The 19,753-nt window shown below is 44.4% G+C and overlaps 1 protein-coding gene across 8 annotated transcripts in view; it reads right to left on the bottom strand.

The window, feature by feature from the left end:
- Nucleotides 1–284: 284 nt before the first annotated feature.
- Nucleotides 285–19,753, bottom strand: part of LOC124194437 (calcium/calmodulin-dependent 3',5'-cyclic nucleotide phosphodiesterase 1-like) — a 30,512-nt gene continuing 11,043 nt past the window's right edge. For 3 of the 8 annotated variants that reach the window (XM_046588624.1, XM_046588628.1, XM_046588627.1), the window contains 13 exons: nt 10,467–10,544; nt 10,198–10,396; nt 9,306–9,422; nt 6,911–7,255; nt 4,060–4,309; nt 3,703–3,819; nt 2,689–2,829; nt 2,370–2,539; nt 2,102–2,263; nt 1,528–1,730; nt 1,315–1,455; nt 1,105–1,251; nt 285–1,009 (listed from right to left, as the gene is read on the bottom strand). In XM_046588624.1, the coding sequence (XP_046444580.1) occupies nt 963–1,009; nt 1,105–1,251; nt 1,315–1,455; nt 1,528–1,730; nt 2,102–2,263; nt 2,370–2,539; nt 2,689–2,829; nt 3,703–3,819; nt 4,060–4,309; nt 6,911–7,255; nt 9,306–9,422; nt 10,198–10,396; nt 10,467–10,544 (2,117 nt within the window). In that variant the 3' untranslated portion in view covers nt 285–962. Of the gene's footprint in view, nt 1,010–1,104; nt 1,252–1,314; nt 1,456–1,527; nt 1,731–2,101; nt 2,264–2,369; nt 2,540–2,688; nt 2,830–3,702; nt 3,820–4,059; nt 4,310–6,910; nt 7,256–9,305; nt 9,423–10,197; nt 10,397–10,466; nt 10,545–16,047; nt 16,661–19,753 lie in introns of those variants that run through there. The other 5 variants (XM_046588625.1, XM_046588631.1, XM_046588630.1 and 2 more) reach the window with 3 other exon arrangements.

Here is a 19,753-nt window from a genome sequence, read left to right on the forward strand (position 1 = left end):
AAAAAATCGATTACTCTGTATTTGTGTTTCCGTACTTTGAAGACTTCTACTAAAAATAGCCGAAGAACTAATCCAAACAAAAACCAGGTATTCGAAAGTGCGCTACACAGTACACACTGCACGGAATTTACCATAGCTAATTAAGGGAATCAATTGGCCTTCTTACCAAAAGTCCGAACACAACCAGGATATCGAATGGGAGACAAATAAAGAGAATATATAAAACGTCAAATACGAATAGGTCAAATGAAATTCAAGACCAAATTTTAAGGTGCACCCCAATGTTCAATGTATATTTGATGTATTGACGTGACATGATTGACCGACAATCTTTGATGAGACGAAAAAGGGAAAGTATCAATTATAAAACGAAAAGAATAATGAAAAGGAAATAGGAAAGATCAAAGATGACACATCGTTCGCCGGAAATGAATTGAATCGAAAAATTACAAATAAACAGACGAAAAGGATTTTCTTTTTTGTGTTTTATTTTTTTTAATGTAAGTAAATGGCGTGATCCCTTCACGAATGATTGCACGCGTTTTTGTTTCCCATCATCTTCCTCTCTATTCAGTCAAAGAGTATAGGGTGACGTGAAAGAAAACGTTTGACTCTCTCTCTCTTTTGATGGTAGGGGAACACGAGACAATAATGTGTGTCACCTACAAACATCGATAAGCGTAATGTCTTTCTTTTTTCCTCGAATAAAAAAGCAGACGTTTGGTAATACGGACGGTTAATGAAAAACGCGAATAAGTCATCCAGGGCCTAGAAAACATGTTAGATGGTGTACGTACTATTAATTAATTTCTGGTGTGTCGAGGTATTGATTTTTTTTTTTTTTTGGTTTTTGTTTTTTTGTTTTGTTTTGTTTCTTCCTTCCAAGGAAAAAGGGGAACGTTATTTGGTTTTGTAATTATTCGAATTTGAACTTTCTTTGACTAGTGCCCTGACACTTTGCTTCAGTCTTCAGGTTTCAATTTGGCTTCCTCCTGTCTTCTTTGTTGATCTTGAAATGTCAAAAGAAAGAAATAAATAAAAATTAATTGATTGAACGTATTTTTAATTGTTAAGAGAAATGCAAATTGGACAAATTCGTGTCACCTTTGATGCTCAGCTCTTTCCATTTGCCTTTGTTCTCCTCCAGATAAATATCCCAAGGCCGAGTGATTTTCTCACCGGATATTTTGGAATGGCTTCCTTCTTTTTTGGCTTTTTCCGGCGTGGTTGGCACTGTTACCACCTCGCCGCCTAGGAAGAATTCAATGAAATTTTAACCATTTGTTTGATCCGAGACGAATAAATGAATCCAACCCGCATCGCATTTCTCTTCAGAGATCGAATCGCGATGATCGTTCCGCACAGGAGCAGATTGCGGGCGCAAAGGTATCAGGATTTTATCCAATAAGTCACCCATGACTGCCATAGTTGGCTCTACAATGAACTCTATAAAACCTGCGCGTCCACAAATACAGTCCAAATTAAATCAATGAAATCAATTTGAAAGCAATCTCAACCAACACGTACCGATTTGCGACTCAGCAACTAAAGTATTGTTTCTATCACAGAGCGGGCTGTAGGGCAATCCGAGCTCCTTTTCATTGTCGCCCTGTTGGAAGAATTCTTCCAGGAGCAAGTCCGTCCAGTGCCGGTGCAAGAGCCAAGGTTTGCTCGGATGGGCCACGTCGCAGCAGTGCAGCACTAGCGACAGGATTTTCGACTTATCCACACTGCATCAGATAATCAAAAGATGGCCATCAGCATTGCAAATTGAAAGAAGAAGAATAAAAAAAGAAACTTCATTGAATGATAATGGACAAGTTAATTGTTGAGCTCGCTGTAGGGGTGAGAAAGTACGTAAGTGCTCATCGACACCCTAGGCTAGATGGCCCCCCGAGTCTTTGCGCCAATGCATTGTGAATGTGCATTACACACACACACACAATGCATTTTGTACGGAGCAACTTGGAGCAGCAGCCAAGTCCTATAGGGAGTACGCTTCCGCCGGAGCCAACGCAGAGAGCGAGCTTGGGCCAACGATTGACGTAGATCCGTATCTAGTTAACTATTCCAACATCAAATATACAAAAGCGTATCATGCCTGAGTTCGGGAACGGTGAGCAAGCCCTTGGCCGCTTTAATCTGTTGGAAGTGGCAAGACATGTCCGTAGCCAAGACCATGTCAATGACGAGCGATCGGAATTCCCGGAACTCTTCGCGCGATAAATTGACTAGAATGTTGCAGTCTTCCTCCCTCATCAATCTGTGCGAGAGAGACATTTTGGCCAAAAAAAAAATTGTTGTTGCGATTTTGTTATTTTATTATTTTTTCCTTCCAAGAATTTGAATGAAGCGAAATTTTGTTCTACCTGAACGCTGCGCTGATGTGGTGGTTCTCCTGGACGGACCGATCGTTGTAGAGCAGGGCCGTCTCGGAGCCAGACATGACGTGGAAGCTATTGGTCGTTCCCGTGTGCTCAAAATCGTGAATGATGGCTGCAATGATGGCGGCAAAGATCTCCAAATCGGTCAGCCAGTTCTGCCAGGGACGACGCCAAGAAAATATCGTTGACATTTATCATCGAAATGAGACTTTCCTACGTCCATTTTTTTCCCTTCCTTCGTAAAATATGGGGGGTCCCCTTCCACTAGCCATATAAGAGGATCATATAAAAACAGCGGTCATACCATCAATCCAGTTTGATAAAGGACGTAGTGAAGCGTCTGGGTCACGTCAGCCGCGTGCGTATTGTTGTGGTAGAGATTGCGATGTTTGCAGTAGCCGGCCTCCGTTTGGTTGAGAAACGACTCCAGCGTGTTGCTCGGGATCTGTTTTGTTCATTTGATATATATTTTTGTAAAATTTATTAGTACCATGTATGTGCCATCCAGGACAAAACCAAAACAAATTAAACGCCCAAAACAACAAGATCAACAACTTTCAGATTTTGAATTTCACTTTAGACCGACACAGGCGCTCTAATCCGCTTCAACTTGAGCTTCACTAATTACAGGATTACTTGGCTTGACATTTCATCGCGATTTAGCCCAAACAAAAAAAGAAAAAAGAAAGACTGATGAAAACTTTTAAGACGAGCAGAGTTGCTGCTTAATTAACGATGAAACACAAAACTAAGCGAACACGAATCGCGAGCATATTAATACCAGCAGCAGCTAGGAGCGGCGGCAGCGGCAGCAGCGCCAACAAAACGTTCCAAGTGGTGTGTATACAACTATAAAGGAGAGAACGCGAGCGTGACAAGCTGGCTAATTAGTTCTCCGTGAAATTCCAGGAGATGTATATGTGTGTGCTACAGTTCTTGGAAAGCTATTACACGCACACCCACGCCCTCTCAAGAGCCAAATAGAATGACGTCGACACTATAACACGATATGAGGATTGGCCATCAGGTGTTTCTCGGCTTCAGTCGGCGCAGAGATTCTATGCTGCTCGTCTTTTCAGCCTGGACTCTTCTCCCACCCCAAACTAATACTATATAGACAAGCACCCGCACATTGAAAGCGAGTACTTAGGATCGGGAATTATAAAGGAAATGTCTTTTTTTTTCCCCCACCGGGGATTCCCAGACGTGGCCAACAAGTAAATCCGAGCCAGGGAGGTATATAGCCGCAAGTCTTTTCTCGTTAGAGCTCTAGCAGTGGTCTAATACACAGTGTAATGGTTAAGTTGGAATGGTATACCTTAAATTTGTGGATGACGCCATAACGATTCAAGAGATCGATGCCGAGATAGCGCAGCGGAGAACCTGCCGAGACGTCGCTCAAGGCGAAGACGTCAAAGGTCCACTCGTCGATCAACTGGCGGAACACAATTGAGAATGAGACGGATGAATACGTATAGAGGAGGATGGAAAAATAAGAGACGTGATGGATGATACACATTCACGGAGAAGAGAGAGAGAGAGAGATTGTAATAATCAATACGACGACGACGACGTCGTACCGTATACCGCACAACAGCAGCAGCAGCAGCAGTAGCAACTGGCTGCCGGCAAAACTATTGTTTGCGGTTTCTAAATATAACTGCGGGTCTCGTACCTTGAGATTGCGAGCCACTTCTGCGGGGAATTGCAAGAAAGACGAAGAGGACATTCGGCGATAAATGCGCTCGACCAGGATTCCGGCCCGTATGGCCTGCGCCACCGACCGGAATTTCGGCTTCTCCTCGCCGGGCTTACGGTGACTGCTGATTTGGCGTGTAAAAGTCGACGCCAACCAGGCACGCACTTCCGGCGGCACGGCATCGGCCCGCACTTCCGACAAATCGTCATCTTCTTCCGGCGTCCGCCTGTTATTTATTTGGGCGATTAGAATAATAATAAAAAAATGTCAAGAAATCAAATCACAATAATGAATACAAATCAGGCGTTTCTCTCCCTGTACATTTCACCGTTCGCAAAACGTTGAATTTTTGTAATGAATTAATTGTCTCGTTTTTGGTCTATTTTGGGATAATCCGGTGCGCAATTGATGCACTGGGCAGGTTATTTATAGCGACAGGGAGGAACAACATTATGATTATTATGACGCAGAGTCGACTTTCATAAGGATGTGATCTTTGATGAAGGCAATCCAATCCGGATGTCTTCGAGTGTGTGCGTTTCCGCACCGCTACGAATTAGTCAAAGATTTGGACTCGGGGGGTAGACGAAAGAGACGAGAGAGAGAATATGGCGATTCGAAAACTTTTCTTTCTCATTCGTGGAAGTCACATCCGTTTCTCTCTCCCTCTTGTTATTGACTCGGCGAAAAAGCAGCAGCAGCAGTAGCAATGGTGTAGTAGTAGGTAGAGCAGTCTCTCTCTCGTCTCGTCTGCTCTGTATATGTACAGAAATGAAGGCAAAGCTAAAAGTCCTGAGCAAACAAGATGAATTGGAGTGTATATACACACCCGGGCTTGCAACTGGAGGGGGGGACTAGACACACTTCTTCTTCTTTCCAAGTAGACGGGCAGGCCAAAACTGTAAATAGGTTTCTTCTATTGAAGTTGAGGATTTCTAAAGGCTCTCTCTCTCTCTCTCTCATCTTTCTCTAGTTCCCAATGAATAGCTTTTCGAGATACTATCTATTCATCTTCTGGGTTTCGCTTATGCCTCAAATTTTCAATTCCATCTCTCTCTCTCTCTCGTCTGGAAACATAATCAGGCCGAAAGTTACTTCACTACGGTCCGATTTAGACTTTCCGTCGTTTCATTGATTCTGGCAAATCTGATGAAAGGAACCACACCGCAGATATAGCTATCCCAGTGCCACTTCAATACGATGGGACTGGCGGACTTTTTCTTTAACTACACAAAAGAAATTCTTCTTCTTCTTTTTTCATTCCAGGGGACCGCCCGGTTATTGTCGATGCCGTCCAGTGTACACATATAAGAGTCCCTCAGTTGAAGCGGTCGCGACTGCACGCGGCTGGGCAGCTGCCTAGCAAACCACAAAGACAGTGCGCTAGAGCTGATATCGGGCCGTAGAGAGGGAAATATATACGTATACGTCATTCAATCGGCATCGTTACGGTTCTTGTTCTTTTCTTTCTTTTTCCTGCAGCTCAGAGCTCAAATCAATAATCGATACTATACACACACACACACACACACTCTTTCTCTCTTTTTTTCTCTGTACTCGGCACGTCCTTGTTGTTTTGGGGTTTGCCTTTCATTTTCACGTGATATTCCAGCAGTGATGGCAGTGCCGAGGAGAATAGGAGAAGGCAATCAAAAATAGCGGAAACCCCCTCTAAACAGCATCCAGATTGCTGTAGCGTGCGAATTGGTTTCGAGCCAGTCAGGCGCCAACTCTTTTTTTTATTCCTCGCCTTGCCAAAAATAATCTAATAAAAAGGGAAAAATCTTGTTTCACTAGAAAATTCTTCTTTTTTTTCCCCCCTTCGTCTATAGCTATAATATTTTCTTTTGATTCGTTTTTATCTCGACATAGTAAGTTCTTCAGTCTAATATTTCCGCTGCTGGGCGGTGTGGCGTCTTTCATTGTGCTACTCCTTTTTCTTTTCTTTTCTTGGCCATTATAAGAGTTAGTAGGACTCGTAACGCTATCGTGACTCTCTTCTATTCTTTTGCCTTTGATATTTCACCCATTTACTGGCGCTGTCTCTCTCTCCCTAGCTCTTGTTGTTACACAATCCCTGACAGATCAAAAGAACTAGACTGTATATAGTTAAGATAGTGTGTAGCAGTAGTAGTAGCAGCATCAGCAGCAGCTCTCTGGATCGCAGACGGAAGTGCGGACGAGTTATACACACGCTCACCGATGATAGAAGAGATAGTACACATCACCTCCGGCACCAGAGGAATTAAGTGTTAGATAAAGCGGAGGGCGGCGGCGGCGGCGGCGGAAAGTAATAGCTAGGGCGACGACTACTAGGCGGAGGAGGGCGCCCATTAAAAGTGGCTATACACTGGCGAGATGATGGCTCCATAAGAGAATATGGGATGACGTGGATGGAGCTATCCACATTTCCTATTTTTTTTTTATTATCAAGATTTTCGGGACGGTTTTCACGCCAGGCTCCAGCCGTTTGAGATGGGACGTGAGCGAAATGAAAGACGAGAAACGCAAGACTCACACGCGTGCAATAAAAGATTCAAAAATAAAAAAATAAATATAAGAAATATTAGAGTGTGTGTGTAGGCCTACAGCAGACGACACAGAGAGGCAGCGACTCGTTTCGGATGGCGCTGGTATTTTTCGGTGGTTAAACAACACTTGTGGAAAATCACACAGAAAAATATGGATTCGCAAACAAACGCGAAAGAGACCAAGACGGATAATAAAAATTCGCAAGGAGAAAAAAAGAACCACACACGACGACGAATAAATGATGAGACGAAAATAAAAAATAAATAAATGTCAAAAGAGATAGAAAAGATGTCACCTTTTTTTTAAAAGTGCAGGGCGACGAACATGGAGTGAAGATGCCTTTGAAGTAGTAGTAGTAGTAGCAGTGGTAGTTGTTGTAACACGGACAGTAGCAGAGGAAGGAGGAGTAGAAGAAGTAGAAGAGGAAGAGGAAGAAGAGGAACAAGTGGAAAAAGAATTGGAGGCCGGTCGGGAGCTGACTCGAAACGGAGAGGCCCGTGAACGGCAGGGTTTTGTCAGATGAGGTAATAACAAGTTGGGAGTGGATGGTGGTGGTGGTGGTGGTGCTGGCGAAGAAGTTGTGTCATTTGTATCGGGCCACAATGCCTCCTCTTCGTCGACATCGTCGTCGCATTCGGGACTGAAGGGGTTCCGCGGGATTGGGGTCAGGAACGGGAAATTTCGTTGGAAAGAAAGTAGGAGGAAAAAAAAAGTTGCCAACGACAACACAGTAAATCCCCAAAGTGTAGAAGAGAAATAAAAATAGAAGAAAAAATAAAAATACAAAAGAAATTGGACGAGAGGACAAAAAGATCATGAAGACGAGAGACATCAGCCAAGGCATCACGGGCGTTGGTGTTTCGAGGGTGGGCGGGAAAAAAAAAATTTTCAAAAAGAGAAATGAAAGAAGAATAAGATATCCGATAATAATGATAATAAGTGAGAAATATATGTACAAAGTGGTTAAAAAAACCGGACACGACGCGCGCGCGCACACACACACACACAACCATGACACCGAACGAGACAAGGCGCACACACACACACACACACACACACAATAAATGAATAATTCAAAGGCTAGCAGTATATAGAGCTCTTGTGTCCCTTTTTCTCTTTTTGACTATTCCTTACTATATAGTAGATGGAGGCGGATGAAGGGCTACGCGGATCATTTGACATCGTAATTGATTCGATTGATGGCCGAACCGAGTGAGCTGTTTGTCAAAGTCAACGGAGGAAAGAGAAAATAGAAAGGAAGAAAAATAGGATTGGCAGCTGCTAGTATTACTGGTATACGTACGCCGTGCGTGGCACAGCCAAAGGGCGTCTTTTCACCCAACTTGATGGTCCAATTGCGCAGCTTCGTGTCAGACTTATATCTGCTCGGTTTCGGCCCTCATTCTCTTTTTATTCTCTTTTTTATTCTTTTCTAAAAAAAGACAACACGGTAAGTGTCCAGGGGCTTAAATTTGTTCATTAATTCCAGGGCTCCCCTTTTATCCTATTCTCATTGGGGACCGCACTGTCACTTAATAATAATAACAAGCCACCGGAAACCAACGGTCAATTTCTAATTGCCAGAGAGCTTTATCATCCCTTTTTGACATTTGCAGGTAATCATGATAACCAAAAACAAAACAAAAAAATGTTTCCATCTCGGATAGATGTCATAACATAACCACAAAGAAATTCACTTTGGTCTCTACAGAAAGGCGTGTGTAGTCTTTTATGGCTGCTGGTTTTACACACACACACACACTCACTGGGTAATCGATTTTTATTTTTTGGCCTCCCTCGTTCCCACCAACCCTTTTCGCCTTGTTCGTGCGATTACGATAACGAACTTGTATAGTCTGCACGGCAGTAGACGATGTGTTATTACAGAATACATAACCCCCCCGGCCCCAATTGACGGCAGGCAGTAGTAGCAGCAGCATCCTCGTGTCTCTTATTATTTTCTCCTTCATTCTCCGTTTTATCCCCAGCAGTCGCGTGTAACGACCGCCCGAAAAAAAAAAAAAAAAAAAAGAAGTTGCTCATCCACGAACCTCTTTTTTTTTTTTTGATTATTATTTAGTTATCCAGGATTGTGTGTGTGGGTGTGTGTAGTTAGATACTCACAAAAACAGTTGATTGGGCTGTTAGGAGTAATGGTATGAGTAAATTTAGATCTAAGCAAAAGATAACTACTTTGTGTGTGATTATTTCCGCTACTCACCCAAACCCCCCACCTCCACCCACCCGTTATTCCCTCCTCTTTGCGGATGAGATCCGTTTTAAAAGAAACTTGAGGCTCTCTACATACACATCAAAACCGGCACGGACTTCATGGGGGGGGGGGGGAGTTCAATCGATCCTTGTGTGTGTGTGAGAGAGAGTTTTACGGGGTTAACGGGGTGCAAAAGGCCTTTAGATGAGCGCCAGAGGCACGATTTTCAACATCAATTAAGAGCGGCAGATACACAGACAGATGTACACACAAACGATTGTGTCTATGCCACATACATATGATAGTTGATGGGAGTTAAGTTTTTAAAAAAAGATGAGAGAGAGAGAGTATAGTTATACGTATCCAGGGTATACAGAACTATTTGTTCTGCTGGCTGACGTTTTCAGCCTGCGGCGACCGGTTAGGAGCGCAAACTATATAGGGTAAAAGGGAATTGGGAGCAGCACAACACACTCACCTCCCGGCCTCGTCGATGTACACGGCGTCGAGCACTTGAATGGCCAATTTCAGATTCTTCTGCATCACTTCGGGTCGAACTTCGCCCTTGTCCAGGAGCCTTAGTAGGCATTTCAGTCTGAAGCAAAGAATAAAAGAAGAAGAATACACTGTATAAGTAAAAAGGCTGAAAAGAAAAAAAAAGTAAAATAGGAGGAGATTGTGCCACTAGTCTATAAAATACGGGAGAAGAAAAAAGGAAAAAGTATCATCGGATTCCATCATCCGGCTGCTCTCTCTCTCCTTCTCCTCGAAGCAGGATTTTCTGATACACTGTATGTGTGTGTGTGTGTGTGTGTAGTCTAAAGTTGACGGGTCTTTTCACGTGCTGGCGGCGGTGAAACTCTCGTTCCATCTTCCCGCCCGCCATCCCTTAGGCTGTCACATCATTGATCCTTCTCCGTTCCTCCCTCAAGGATTCACGACTCCTCTGCTTGTGCCTCTCACTCTACAGTAGCAGTACGTATATAGACACACACACACACATTCACAGTACATCGAAAGCATTTTACAGGAACGCTCGGCTGCTTGCCAATGCGTCGTTTCGACCCCAGAAAGAAAAAAAAAAGAAAAGAAGACAAAATTCCCTCTAGTACATGGCGGATCATTCAAATTTTGTCGCGTTTCGAGATGCTGCCGCAGAGCTGCGTGGATGGATGGATTATGCGTGACGTACGAACTTATTTTCAATTCAGCATCTCACACGCACAACAGCGTTTACCACTATAACGTGCATATAGTTGAGCTGCGGTAGATTAGGACAGATTTCAAATGTCCCGCGTCGGGAACTTTTGATTCCCACCCAACGACGACGACGCCCGTCGCTAGGGCGTGGCAATCCATTCGAGGTTTACCTGAGAGAGGCATTCTCGCAGATTTCCGATGATGGCACAGTCGCTGACGCAATTTCCATGGGCGTTTCATCTTCGACGATTCCCACATGTCGTTCCAGGGCAGAGTCATCCAGTTCAGTCACGGACGGAGTCCCAGCGCCGGCCCGCTGACTCTTTCTCTTGCTGCTCGAGCGCCTCATAATGGTCAGAGTCTCCGATCCTGCACCCAAAAATGGCATCAACGTCAAAACACAATTGAAATCCAAATAATCAAACTGATGAGTTTTCACCTGTGTATTCGCCATTGGCCGTCGGAGTGTAATCGAATGTGCTGTCGTCCTTGGATGAGCCTTTCGGGCCGCTGGCCACTGAACGTCAGGAGCAAGTAAGGACGCGAAGCGAAACGATCCGGAATGAAGGAAAACAAGAGAGAGAGAGACAGAGAAACAACAATCAAAACGAGAGTCTGAATAGAAATGGAAATGGTACAGAGCGCAGGCCTTTATATATGTATAGGCTTATAATTCCGTCGGCGGACCGGCAGCAGCAGCAGCACAGTCCAGTGAAATTGCAAAGGGCTTAGACGCGCTGAAAGCGAGGGGGGAGGAGCCAACCCGTTTTCATATGAAAAAAGGAATAAAGAGGAGAAACAAACAAAAAAATAAAATCCTTACACACAAATCCCATCTTTTGTGAAACTTCTCCAAGAGGAAAGAGAGAGTCGTACTACATACAACAACGCCCAGTTGGAATCGGCGAACGACAGTGTGTATACGTCCGCGCAGGATCTTGGGCTCTCAATCTCCCTCTCCACAGTGTCGCGTGCGTCTCCGTAACAAATTCTGGGCAGGATTTTGTTTCTTTAGATATTTCTTTTCCCTCCTTTGTGGGAATCCCACCCAGGTCCGCCTCCTCCTCCTACCACCCCGAAATCGGACACGATTCAGCGGCACGTTCCGAATAAAAGGAGAAGAATATCCCTGGGCGGAGAGCTCGGTTTATTAGCGTCGCACTGTTACAGACACACACATCCGCGATTGATCCGCTGCTAATTTAATTTTTTCCTGGAATTCGGTCAACTTTTTTTTTTTTTCTTTTTTTGTCGGAGAGAAAAGTTCACAAAAAGTTGTTTTAAATAAAAGAACAGTGCGGTTCTAAGCAAATAATTATTGGCATAGATTCAAACTGCCAGTGAACCGGAATTACACCGAGAGGGAAATGATGGCGGAAGCCAAATGGAGGGGCAAAAGGAAGGAAGTCAATGTTTGAATACCTCCAGACTTTTCTATTGTAAAAAAAAAAAAAAAAAAAAAAAAAAACTTTTCAGTAGGGTCCAGCACCCAAAAAAGGAGAAACAAATTTCCCAAGTTAAAATTAAATTTCCTAAACGAACGCGAAGACTAGTGTTGAAGCAAACCAAACGTCTACGGTAAATGTCGAGATGCAACTGTGAAGAAAGGTGGAACCTGTTTTGGACGAGATATCATTTCCAGCGGGGCGGGTTGTCATGTCACGGTAACGCGGGAACATGGAAACGAACGGCAAAAAATAAAATGAAATAAAATAAAATAAAATAAAATAAAAATCTTGGCATTTAGGTAGCGCGTTATCTCAAAGTCTCTTTTCTTTTTTCTCCGCGGCTGTCCGTGCGGTTGTCAAGGCAACATTTCTTTAGCTTTATAACCTCGTCTTACCCAGATGTTTGGCAGTGGGGGGAGGGGGGAATAAGAAGAAACAAAACGAAATAAAACCACCGGAAACTACCAAAGTGCGAAAGAACTTTCAAGCGGGTGAAAGAGAAAAAAAAATACAACGGGAAAATGAATTTTTTTTTCTTCTGCCGTTGCAAACAAACGACAGCAGCCAACCTTCTGTTATCCAATAGGAGATTAATTGGATGCTGGCTCCGACACGCATTTAAAATTAGTCGGGTGATGATCAAACAGTGATGGCAAAACAGGAGGGGGTAGGTCGTTGAGAGCACACGACATGATAACAAACAAACCCACCCGCTGTCTCGGCTAATTTACAATCGAGTGCTACAATGACGATGATTGCGTTTCGACAAACTCTTCTCCAAGTCACAACAGCAAAGCAACTCGTGACGGCCGTTTTCAATATGATATATTGCCCATGGTCCCAAGTCCGTCCAATTTCAAAAAGAGCAGCTATATAAATTTAATAATGGACGTACGATGATTTGTCGATGATGGAAACACGACACGGCGTCGTTTTGGCACCGTCCAGTCGAGCCATCAAGTTACCATGGCAACTCCCGAATTGACTACCGCTCGAATGGGAGGAGAGGGGGGTTTCTGTCTAGTCAGTCCAATCGCACAATCCAATCAAAAAGACCCGTGTCTTCCCAATCGTCTTTAATCGAAACTTTAATCGCTTATGCAAACGAACAAATCACGAATCAAGACTAGGCGCTTCCCCTCCCTGTCTCTGACAGGACAATTCATTTTGAGTCAATCACTGCTGCTGCTGTCGCTGCTATACAGAAAATTCGCCCGGAGTATTGATGCAGCAGCTGCCGGAGCAGTGTGGAATCGTTACTACTCTTTAATGCACTGCGGGACACGTCAATCTCTGCCTACCGTCTAATCAGATTGAACTGCAACCATGGAAATGGAGTTCTCATGACTAAATGGAGATGGGGGAGGCAGTCAACTCGCATAGTTGACACACACACACAAGACGCTGCGTGACTGCGCAGCCTACCTTAATTAAAAGTAACGGGGGGGGGATGTATAGTTGAGCTGGAGATTTAGACAGAAAAATTGAATTCCTCGATTGATGCCGTGATTGCTGATTTGTTCTGATCAATCGACTGGGACCGTTTGACCGTTTGACCTTTTGTCGGCATCCAGCGAAAGCGGAAGGAAGAGCTGAGAAGAAAGAATAACATATTTCGTAAGATCTCTTCAGTCAATCGGTTCGTTGACATTAGAACAGTATGACATTAAACACGCTAGAGCTCGTGACTGAGTGGCTATACCTAATAATAACACATCGTCTCAACTCTCAACGGCGTCATCCGGATCAAGAAAAAGAAAAAAACTCAAACGGACGTCATCATCTACTAATCAGGACGCGTCTTCCATCTCTCCAGGTAGAAATACAACGTGTATCACGGCGGACCCTGTGATTTGCAAAGGGGGGAGAGAGAGAAACAACGTCATCACGCCGGCGGAATGTCGTCTGCTCACTACGTCCATCAGAGATAATAAACTCGTTCGTGTCCCTCATCATCTCCTCGGACCCCCGCCCCCCGTTCGTGCGCTACAAATGACATCAATTATTCTGCTTAGACGTGTAATAAAATTGGGAGACTGGAAAGAAAAATAAAAAGTTCTGCGGGAGGGGACAGGTGCTAACTCAATTTTCTTGGGCGTATATTAGGAGCGGAGCCCAGAGGCCCGGAGTCGGCGGGGCTATCTGGGAAGAGATGCTGAGCACGGCCAGCTGAGCTGATATTGCACGAAATGGCTGCACGGTGTCTATAGACACAGGGAGAGTAGATCTAGAACGTGACGGACGTGTCAAATGAGAAGACTTTGGAGAGGTTCAGTGACCCAGACGTTTCGTTTCGACATTTGCGATTGTGTTGGGGATTGAGACGAATCCCGACCTCAGCAGAATCACAAGTCACGACCTTTCGATCTCGATTCGGTATACCAGGACATGGGTCTACCACCCCACATCATCGAGACATCCCCCACCGTACAAGCAAACAAAAAACGACGACGACTTTTGTCGTCTTTTTCTCTCCAGTCACGATATCTTATATACTCCCTCCCACCACAACTGCAACAACAACAACAACAGACAACAACAACAACAACTTAACGGTTTTCAAAGATTCAGGGGAGCAGGAAAAGAAAAGAAAAGGAAAGCAAATATAAAAGAATGTCGCGGATACCCTATATAGATCGAGGAAAGCACTAGATGTGTGCTACACAGCAGCAGCCAGTTTCGACAGCACTTTAACCTGATCTCTTATTCAAACTACTAAGAAATTGAGAGCGGGGAGTAAGAGATGTTGCTCTCGCAGAGTCTGTCCCACGTACGAGCTACATAAAGAAGAATAAGAAGAAGATATCCAGCGCGCGCAAAAGTACAGGGCGGACGGGCGGGCGGGGTTGGAAGCATACACATAGTACAGTGGGAGCAGTTACTGTACTATGCGCCGGAAGTGGCGCACACAAAGGCCGGAACTGGTGAATGTCGACCAGGAGGAACTCGTCGGATCTCGACGAGCTCCATAGTTACGACGTCTCAGGTTTCTTTAAGGGCTTTATAGAGATTTCTTATTGATATTATGATTTGGCATTCCGAGTAAACGGTGTAACCGTACAGGTACGGGAGTTTTGATAGTGAAAGGAGGGGGAAGGGGGAACCGTTGGATCGTTTAAAAGCTGACCACAGCAGCACCGGCTATTAGTACTAGACAAAAGAAAATGTTTGTTTGCCAGCGAGGTGAACTGATCGATCCGCGATCAATTGCGTTCATTGTCGATTCATTGCGCCCGCACGGCACCTCAGTTTCCTCCCTACTCGATTGATTGACAATTTTTTATGGCGGGAACATTTCAAAATAAATAGCAACGGAAAAATTAAAAAAAAAAAAGACTGGGCTAACATACAAATTGAAAGACGTTAGTCACGGGCTTTTTTTACTCAACTCCCATTTCGTGTTTTTTTTTTCATTATTTTTATTTTAGTCTGTACATTCCCGCCATTCCCGCATCGATGTCAACACTTGCGCAGTTTTCATGTTCTAAATTTATTTTCCAACAGGAACGCGCTTCCATCATCATCTCTGATGTTATTAGCAATAAAACACGAAAAATTTCAGCGAGAGGAAACGCATCCAACAAATGGCACATCATCTGACCTTTTTCACCGGAAAAGATGGCGGATATTTAAGTTTTTATTTTATGAGATTTGTCTTCTTCTGGGGGCTTATGTTTTTTGGGGGCTTTGCCGTTGGCGTTCGTCATTATTAGCGTTTGTTTTAGTCCTTTTTTTCCCCCCATCGTCGCTGACGAACCTGTCCCAGCACACACGGTCAAATCTTTTTCCCCCGGTCCCTACCACCTAAAGCCTAGTCTTAAGTAAGATCCATGTTTTCCAGCCACGAGGGGGGAGAAGAAAGACATGGCGGATTTGGTGCATCTTATGTCATGGATCGTTTGATGTGATTTTAATGGAGTCCGCCGAGGATTCCGCGTTCCCTTTTCTTTTAAATACATCGCCTTAAAAGAAAAACGACGACAAGTTCCGTTGTGATGACGTCACGGTCTACATCGGCCAGCGACTTTCTATGTTTTCCTGACCGTGGAATAAAAAGAGGTTGGAAAACGCATCCAGTTCCGTCCGTCCGTGTTTGTCTTCCGCACGGAAAAGACGCACACAAAAGCGAGTCGAGAAAGAGAGAGACTCACTTTGAGTAATGAGACTCACTTTAATAATGAAAAAAAAAGGAGAAGAGCAACACACACATACACTGGTGCACAGTCCTTGTGTGTGTGTGTGATACATGTTTTCGGCTCCAAGAGTTTTTTTTTTAGACGATGGGTTAAACAAACACAAAAGAGTTCAAAGGATCGTGCAGTGGCGGCATTCAAAGGTATCGAGGAAGAAACTTCTTCTTCCTCTTGTAAAAGAAAAGAAAAAGCGGCAAGAATGGATTTGAATAATGAAACGAGATCGATATGAAACGAGTCATCTACAGGGCCCCATAATGTCATGACCGACTCCCGCGGCCGGCTGCCACCCAGAAAATGGGTGGGTTTTCATTAAGTGGCCCCCTCGCTGCTTCTGCTGCTGTGCTGCTGTACCAGTTGTCTCTTTCTGTTGACTTACTGATGACGTAATTGTAGCCATCAAGAGTGAGGACGCACTTGGAGAAAGGCGCCAGGTGAAGGGCAGACGTGGATGATGAAGATTTCGAAGTGGACGCTACAGATTTGGCCAAAGGCGACAGCGGGGATTTGGGCGACGTCGTCGACGGAGCCGTCGTCGATAGTCGTGCAGGATCGCTGGGGCACTTACGCAACGTTTCTTTCACGACAAAGGCCGTCATGGCCCCACGCACACACACACACCGCACAGGCAGACCTTATTACGACATGGAGTGGAGCGGGAAAAAAAGAAAAAAGGAGAGCCCGTCGTTCCTTGGAAGAAAAACCACTTGGAGGCACCACCACCAACGTCTCTCCTCTTAATTGACGTACGTAACGGTCAGGAGCGGCGCAACGACGAAAATTTCAAAACGACAAATATTGGGGAACTCGACTATATTCAAAGTCATTAAGGACTGAGCGGGAATTTCAAACGACACATGGCAATGTTTGTCGCCGCCTTCGTCGTCCCAAGTGGAGGAAACCCAAACCACCGACTGGCTGAGCTGCCGTGGCTCGACTGAGTTTTTTCGAGTTGGCCGGCGACACATGCGCTGGCAGGCACTGCTACTCTGATTCTGACTCTTGAGTCGGTCGCCCGTTGCGCCGATACACGGAACATCAACGTGCAAGTTTCAAAAAAAAAAGGGACAAGAAAAAAAAAAGAAGGGGGAGAACCCAACGGGAGGGGATAAAGAGGGTGGTCCCGCTCTCTCTCCATTGGCGTCCTCACCTGCAGCCCGCATCTCGAAGGACATGGGAGGGATAGAAAAGAATCAAGACTACTTGCATGTACGTGTGGTTGTGTCTCTCTCCTTTTTCTCTCTTCTTTTACCACACGCCACGCCCAACATCACGGAGCCAAAAATAGGAACACACAGAGAGACACTCAACGTGTGTGCGTAGTCTGCCAATAAATCGATGAATATATGGTGGCACATTGTACGTATTGATGATTACGAGCTATTTTTACTCTTCCTGTCACATATTAGGCGAAATCTCTGCTAATGTCACGGAGGGGGGGAAACAAAAATCCGCTGGGATCCCAACCCAAAAGCTGATCACTGCCCAGGTTGAATACAATAAGGCACTAAGAGATTTGGTGGTGGGAGGTGACTGGCGATCGCGAGACAACATGTATGACCGACTGATATCGATCGACAATTACTGTCGTAGTCCAGTAATTAGAAATCAAAACGGGAAGGCGACTGTCGTCCGATTACGGGTCCTCGAGGCAAGGCAATGATTAATCATTTTGACATCATCCTCCAGCCCCCAACCGTTACGTCAACTGCTCCCCTTCCCCTCTCTTTCCAGAGAGAGAGACTCCTGATTGGTGTATAACGAACTACAAGTTTCGTGTCTGTCCAAGATGGATAGACTCATAGATACAAGGTGTACTACTGGAAACCGAAAGGCAATGATCCATTATCTCATTAGTTTGCCCCCATGTAACTCACAACCCCCTATATAAACTTCTTATCGGCTTCTTCTTTTCATGGTACAATTGTCATCCCCTTTTTTCCTTTTTTTTTTTTATTTCCTGTCCAATTCGCGTCGTAAATTCTTCCGGATTATTACACAAAAGAAGGGGAAAAGCAATAAGTTTCGGAATCTGGTTCAAGTTCAAACAACTTCTAGGCGAAATGCAATTGAAATCCAGAGTGCAACTGCCATGTATGCAAAATGCAATCGATGCCGGATTCATTTACCAAAAAATACATTTTTTTCTTTCTTTTTTTTGGCTCTGTCAAGATCAGCATTTGAAATGATGATGGAAAAAGAAAAAGAAAAACGCTCCATCACACCGGCGTCAAATCCAGCGCGCAACCGGAAGGAAAGAATTGAAAATCAACTTATTTAAAAAAAGGGCGGAAAAACTTTTTTGAAGTTTGAAAAGCGATTTCCATGGAAGCGAATAAGGAAATAAAAAAAGAAGAAGAAGAAGAAATCTACAGATGATAGATCGAATAAAAAAAGAAGAAGCGGATGACATGCTGATGCATCCGGATGAAATTGTAGGCCGGCTGTAGAGGACATCAAATGATGACAGTTGAGCGCTAAAAGCCCGGCAACTATATAGCCAGTTGATGCGCGTAACGGCTATGTATGTAAATAAGTGATTTAGCACTTCGCTCCACTAGAAACGATCTATACGCAGATCGACTTCTCTCTCTCACACAGAAGCAGCCATCTTTGTTGTACACTTTTCTCTCTACTCTACCGTGCAGTTTCTCGCCTGCATCATTCATCCTCCATCGATTTTGTTTGAAAAAGGGGGGGAAAAACACTGCGAGAAGATAGAACGCATTTGTAGCCTCTTGTGTTTACCTACGACACTCGTGAACGGTTGCCACTTGTGTCTAGTCGACCAATTTTCAAGCAGTGCTGATTTCTATCTTCCCCCCTACTATTGACAGACTCTCGTCGACGCTGTAACACTATCGGCCATGTCGTGGAAAAATCGAAATGTCATCATCGCAATCGATTTTCGTTGCCCTCTTTTAGTTACACGCAAACCGAACAATAGGCTCTGCCCTCTCGACACGGTAATGCACTGCTATATACCACTAGACAAAATCAGGAGTAGGAAAAAAGAAAAAAAAGAAAGCGCAACCAACAGCAGCAGCAGCAGACGCCAAATAAAAAGGAAATAGAGCAAAGATGGGCAACGATTTCCTGGCCGGAGGCAGCGTCAAACTTCCGCTCGCATCCAGCGCGGAATCAACCGAGCGGAGCGGTAATAGTTCCATAGTTTTCTTCAACTACCTACAATAATTCGTTTAAAAAAGTAATCGCCAATAGTCCGAGAGGATGGATCTCTACACAGTTATAACGTCGCGTGCGCCAACAAAATAAAAAAGTTAACGGCCTCGCAAATTTCAGGGACGTGATAAATTGGACGTTAATTTTCCATCATTTTATTCACGCTCGTCTACGAGCCTTTCCAGTTGGAAATTTTGGAACAGGACAACGGCGCCGGCGGGCCCATTTCCGCATTGTAGCCAATCCAGCAACACCAACACACACACACAAAAAACACAAGAATCGAGGAGCTGCTCCTTAATTCCTATTTTCATCCACCAGTTAGAAGAAGAAAAAAAAAACTAAAAACAAAAAAAAAAAAAAAACAGCCAAATGTCTCGAGTGCAGTCCCGTGACACGCGGGATCCAACACCCAGGCACTTAGAGTCGAGTTCCAGGAATTCAAAGTTGGAAGTTGCTGGAGAGTTGGGAGTCACAAGATTTCTGTGTTGGAAATGTTATTGTTGCAGAGTAACGAGCATCTACTGTGATAACAGAAAAAGAATGGAGGACAAGGGAAAAAAAAACACAAATCAATCTAATCCGACTAAAGGGCTCATCCATTGCGTCTGTTATTTTCATTTGCGCTTTTTCTTGCGTGACCGAAGCGTAACGTTGCGTTTGGCCTCCCTCCCCACCCCCTTTTGTGTACCGTGACCAGTGAACCGAAATCGGGAGAAAAGAAGAAAATCACGAGAGAGAAAAGGGACATGTATCAAACTGATGAACGTAATCAGCTTTCATTGATTATTACGACGATGGATATAAAGACGGAATGAAAAAGGAGAAAAAGACAAAACAAAAAGGGATTGGGCCGGATGGAATGAAAAGCTCATCAATGACAAAAGGAGAGCGGCGACAGA

This window comes from Daphnia pulex, chromosome 5 (genome assembly GCF_021134715.1).
Source record: "Daphnia pulex isolate KAP4 chromosome 5, ASM2113471v1".
Lineage (NCBI taxonomy): Eukaryota > Metazoa > Arthropoda > Branchiopoda > Diplostraca > Daphniidae > Daphnia > Daphnia pulex.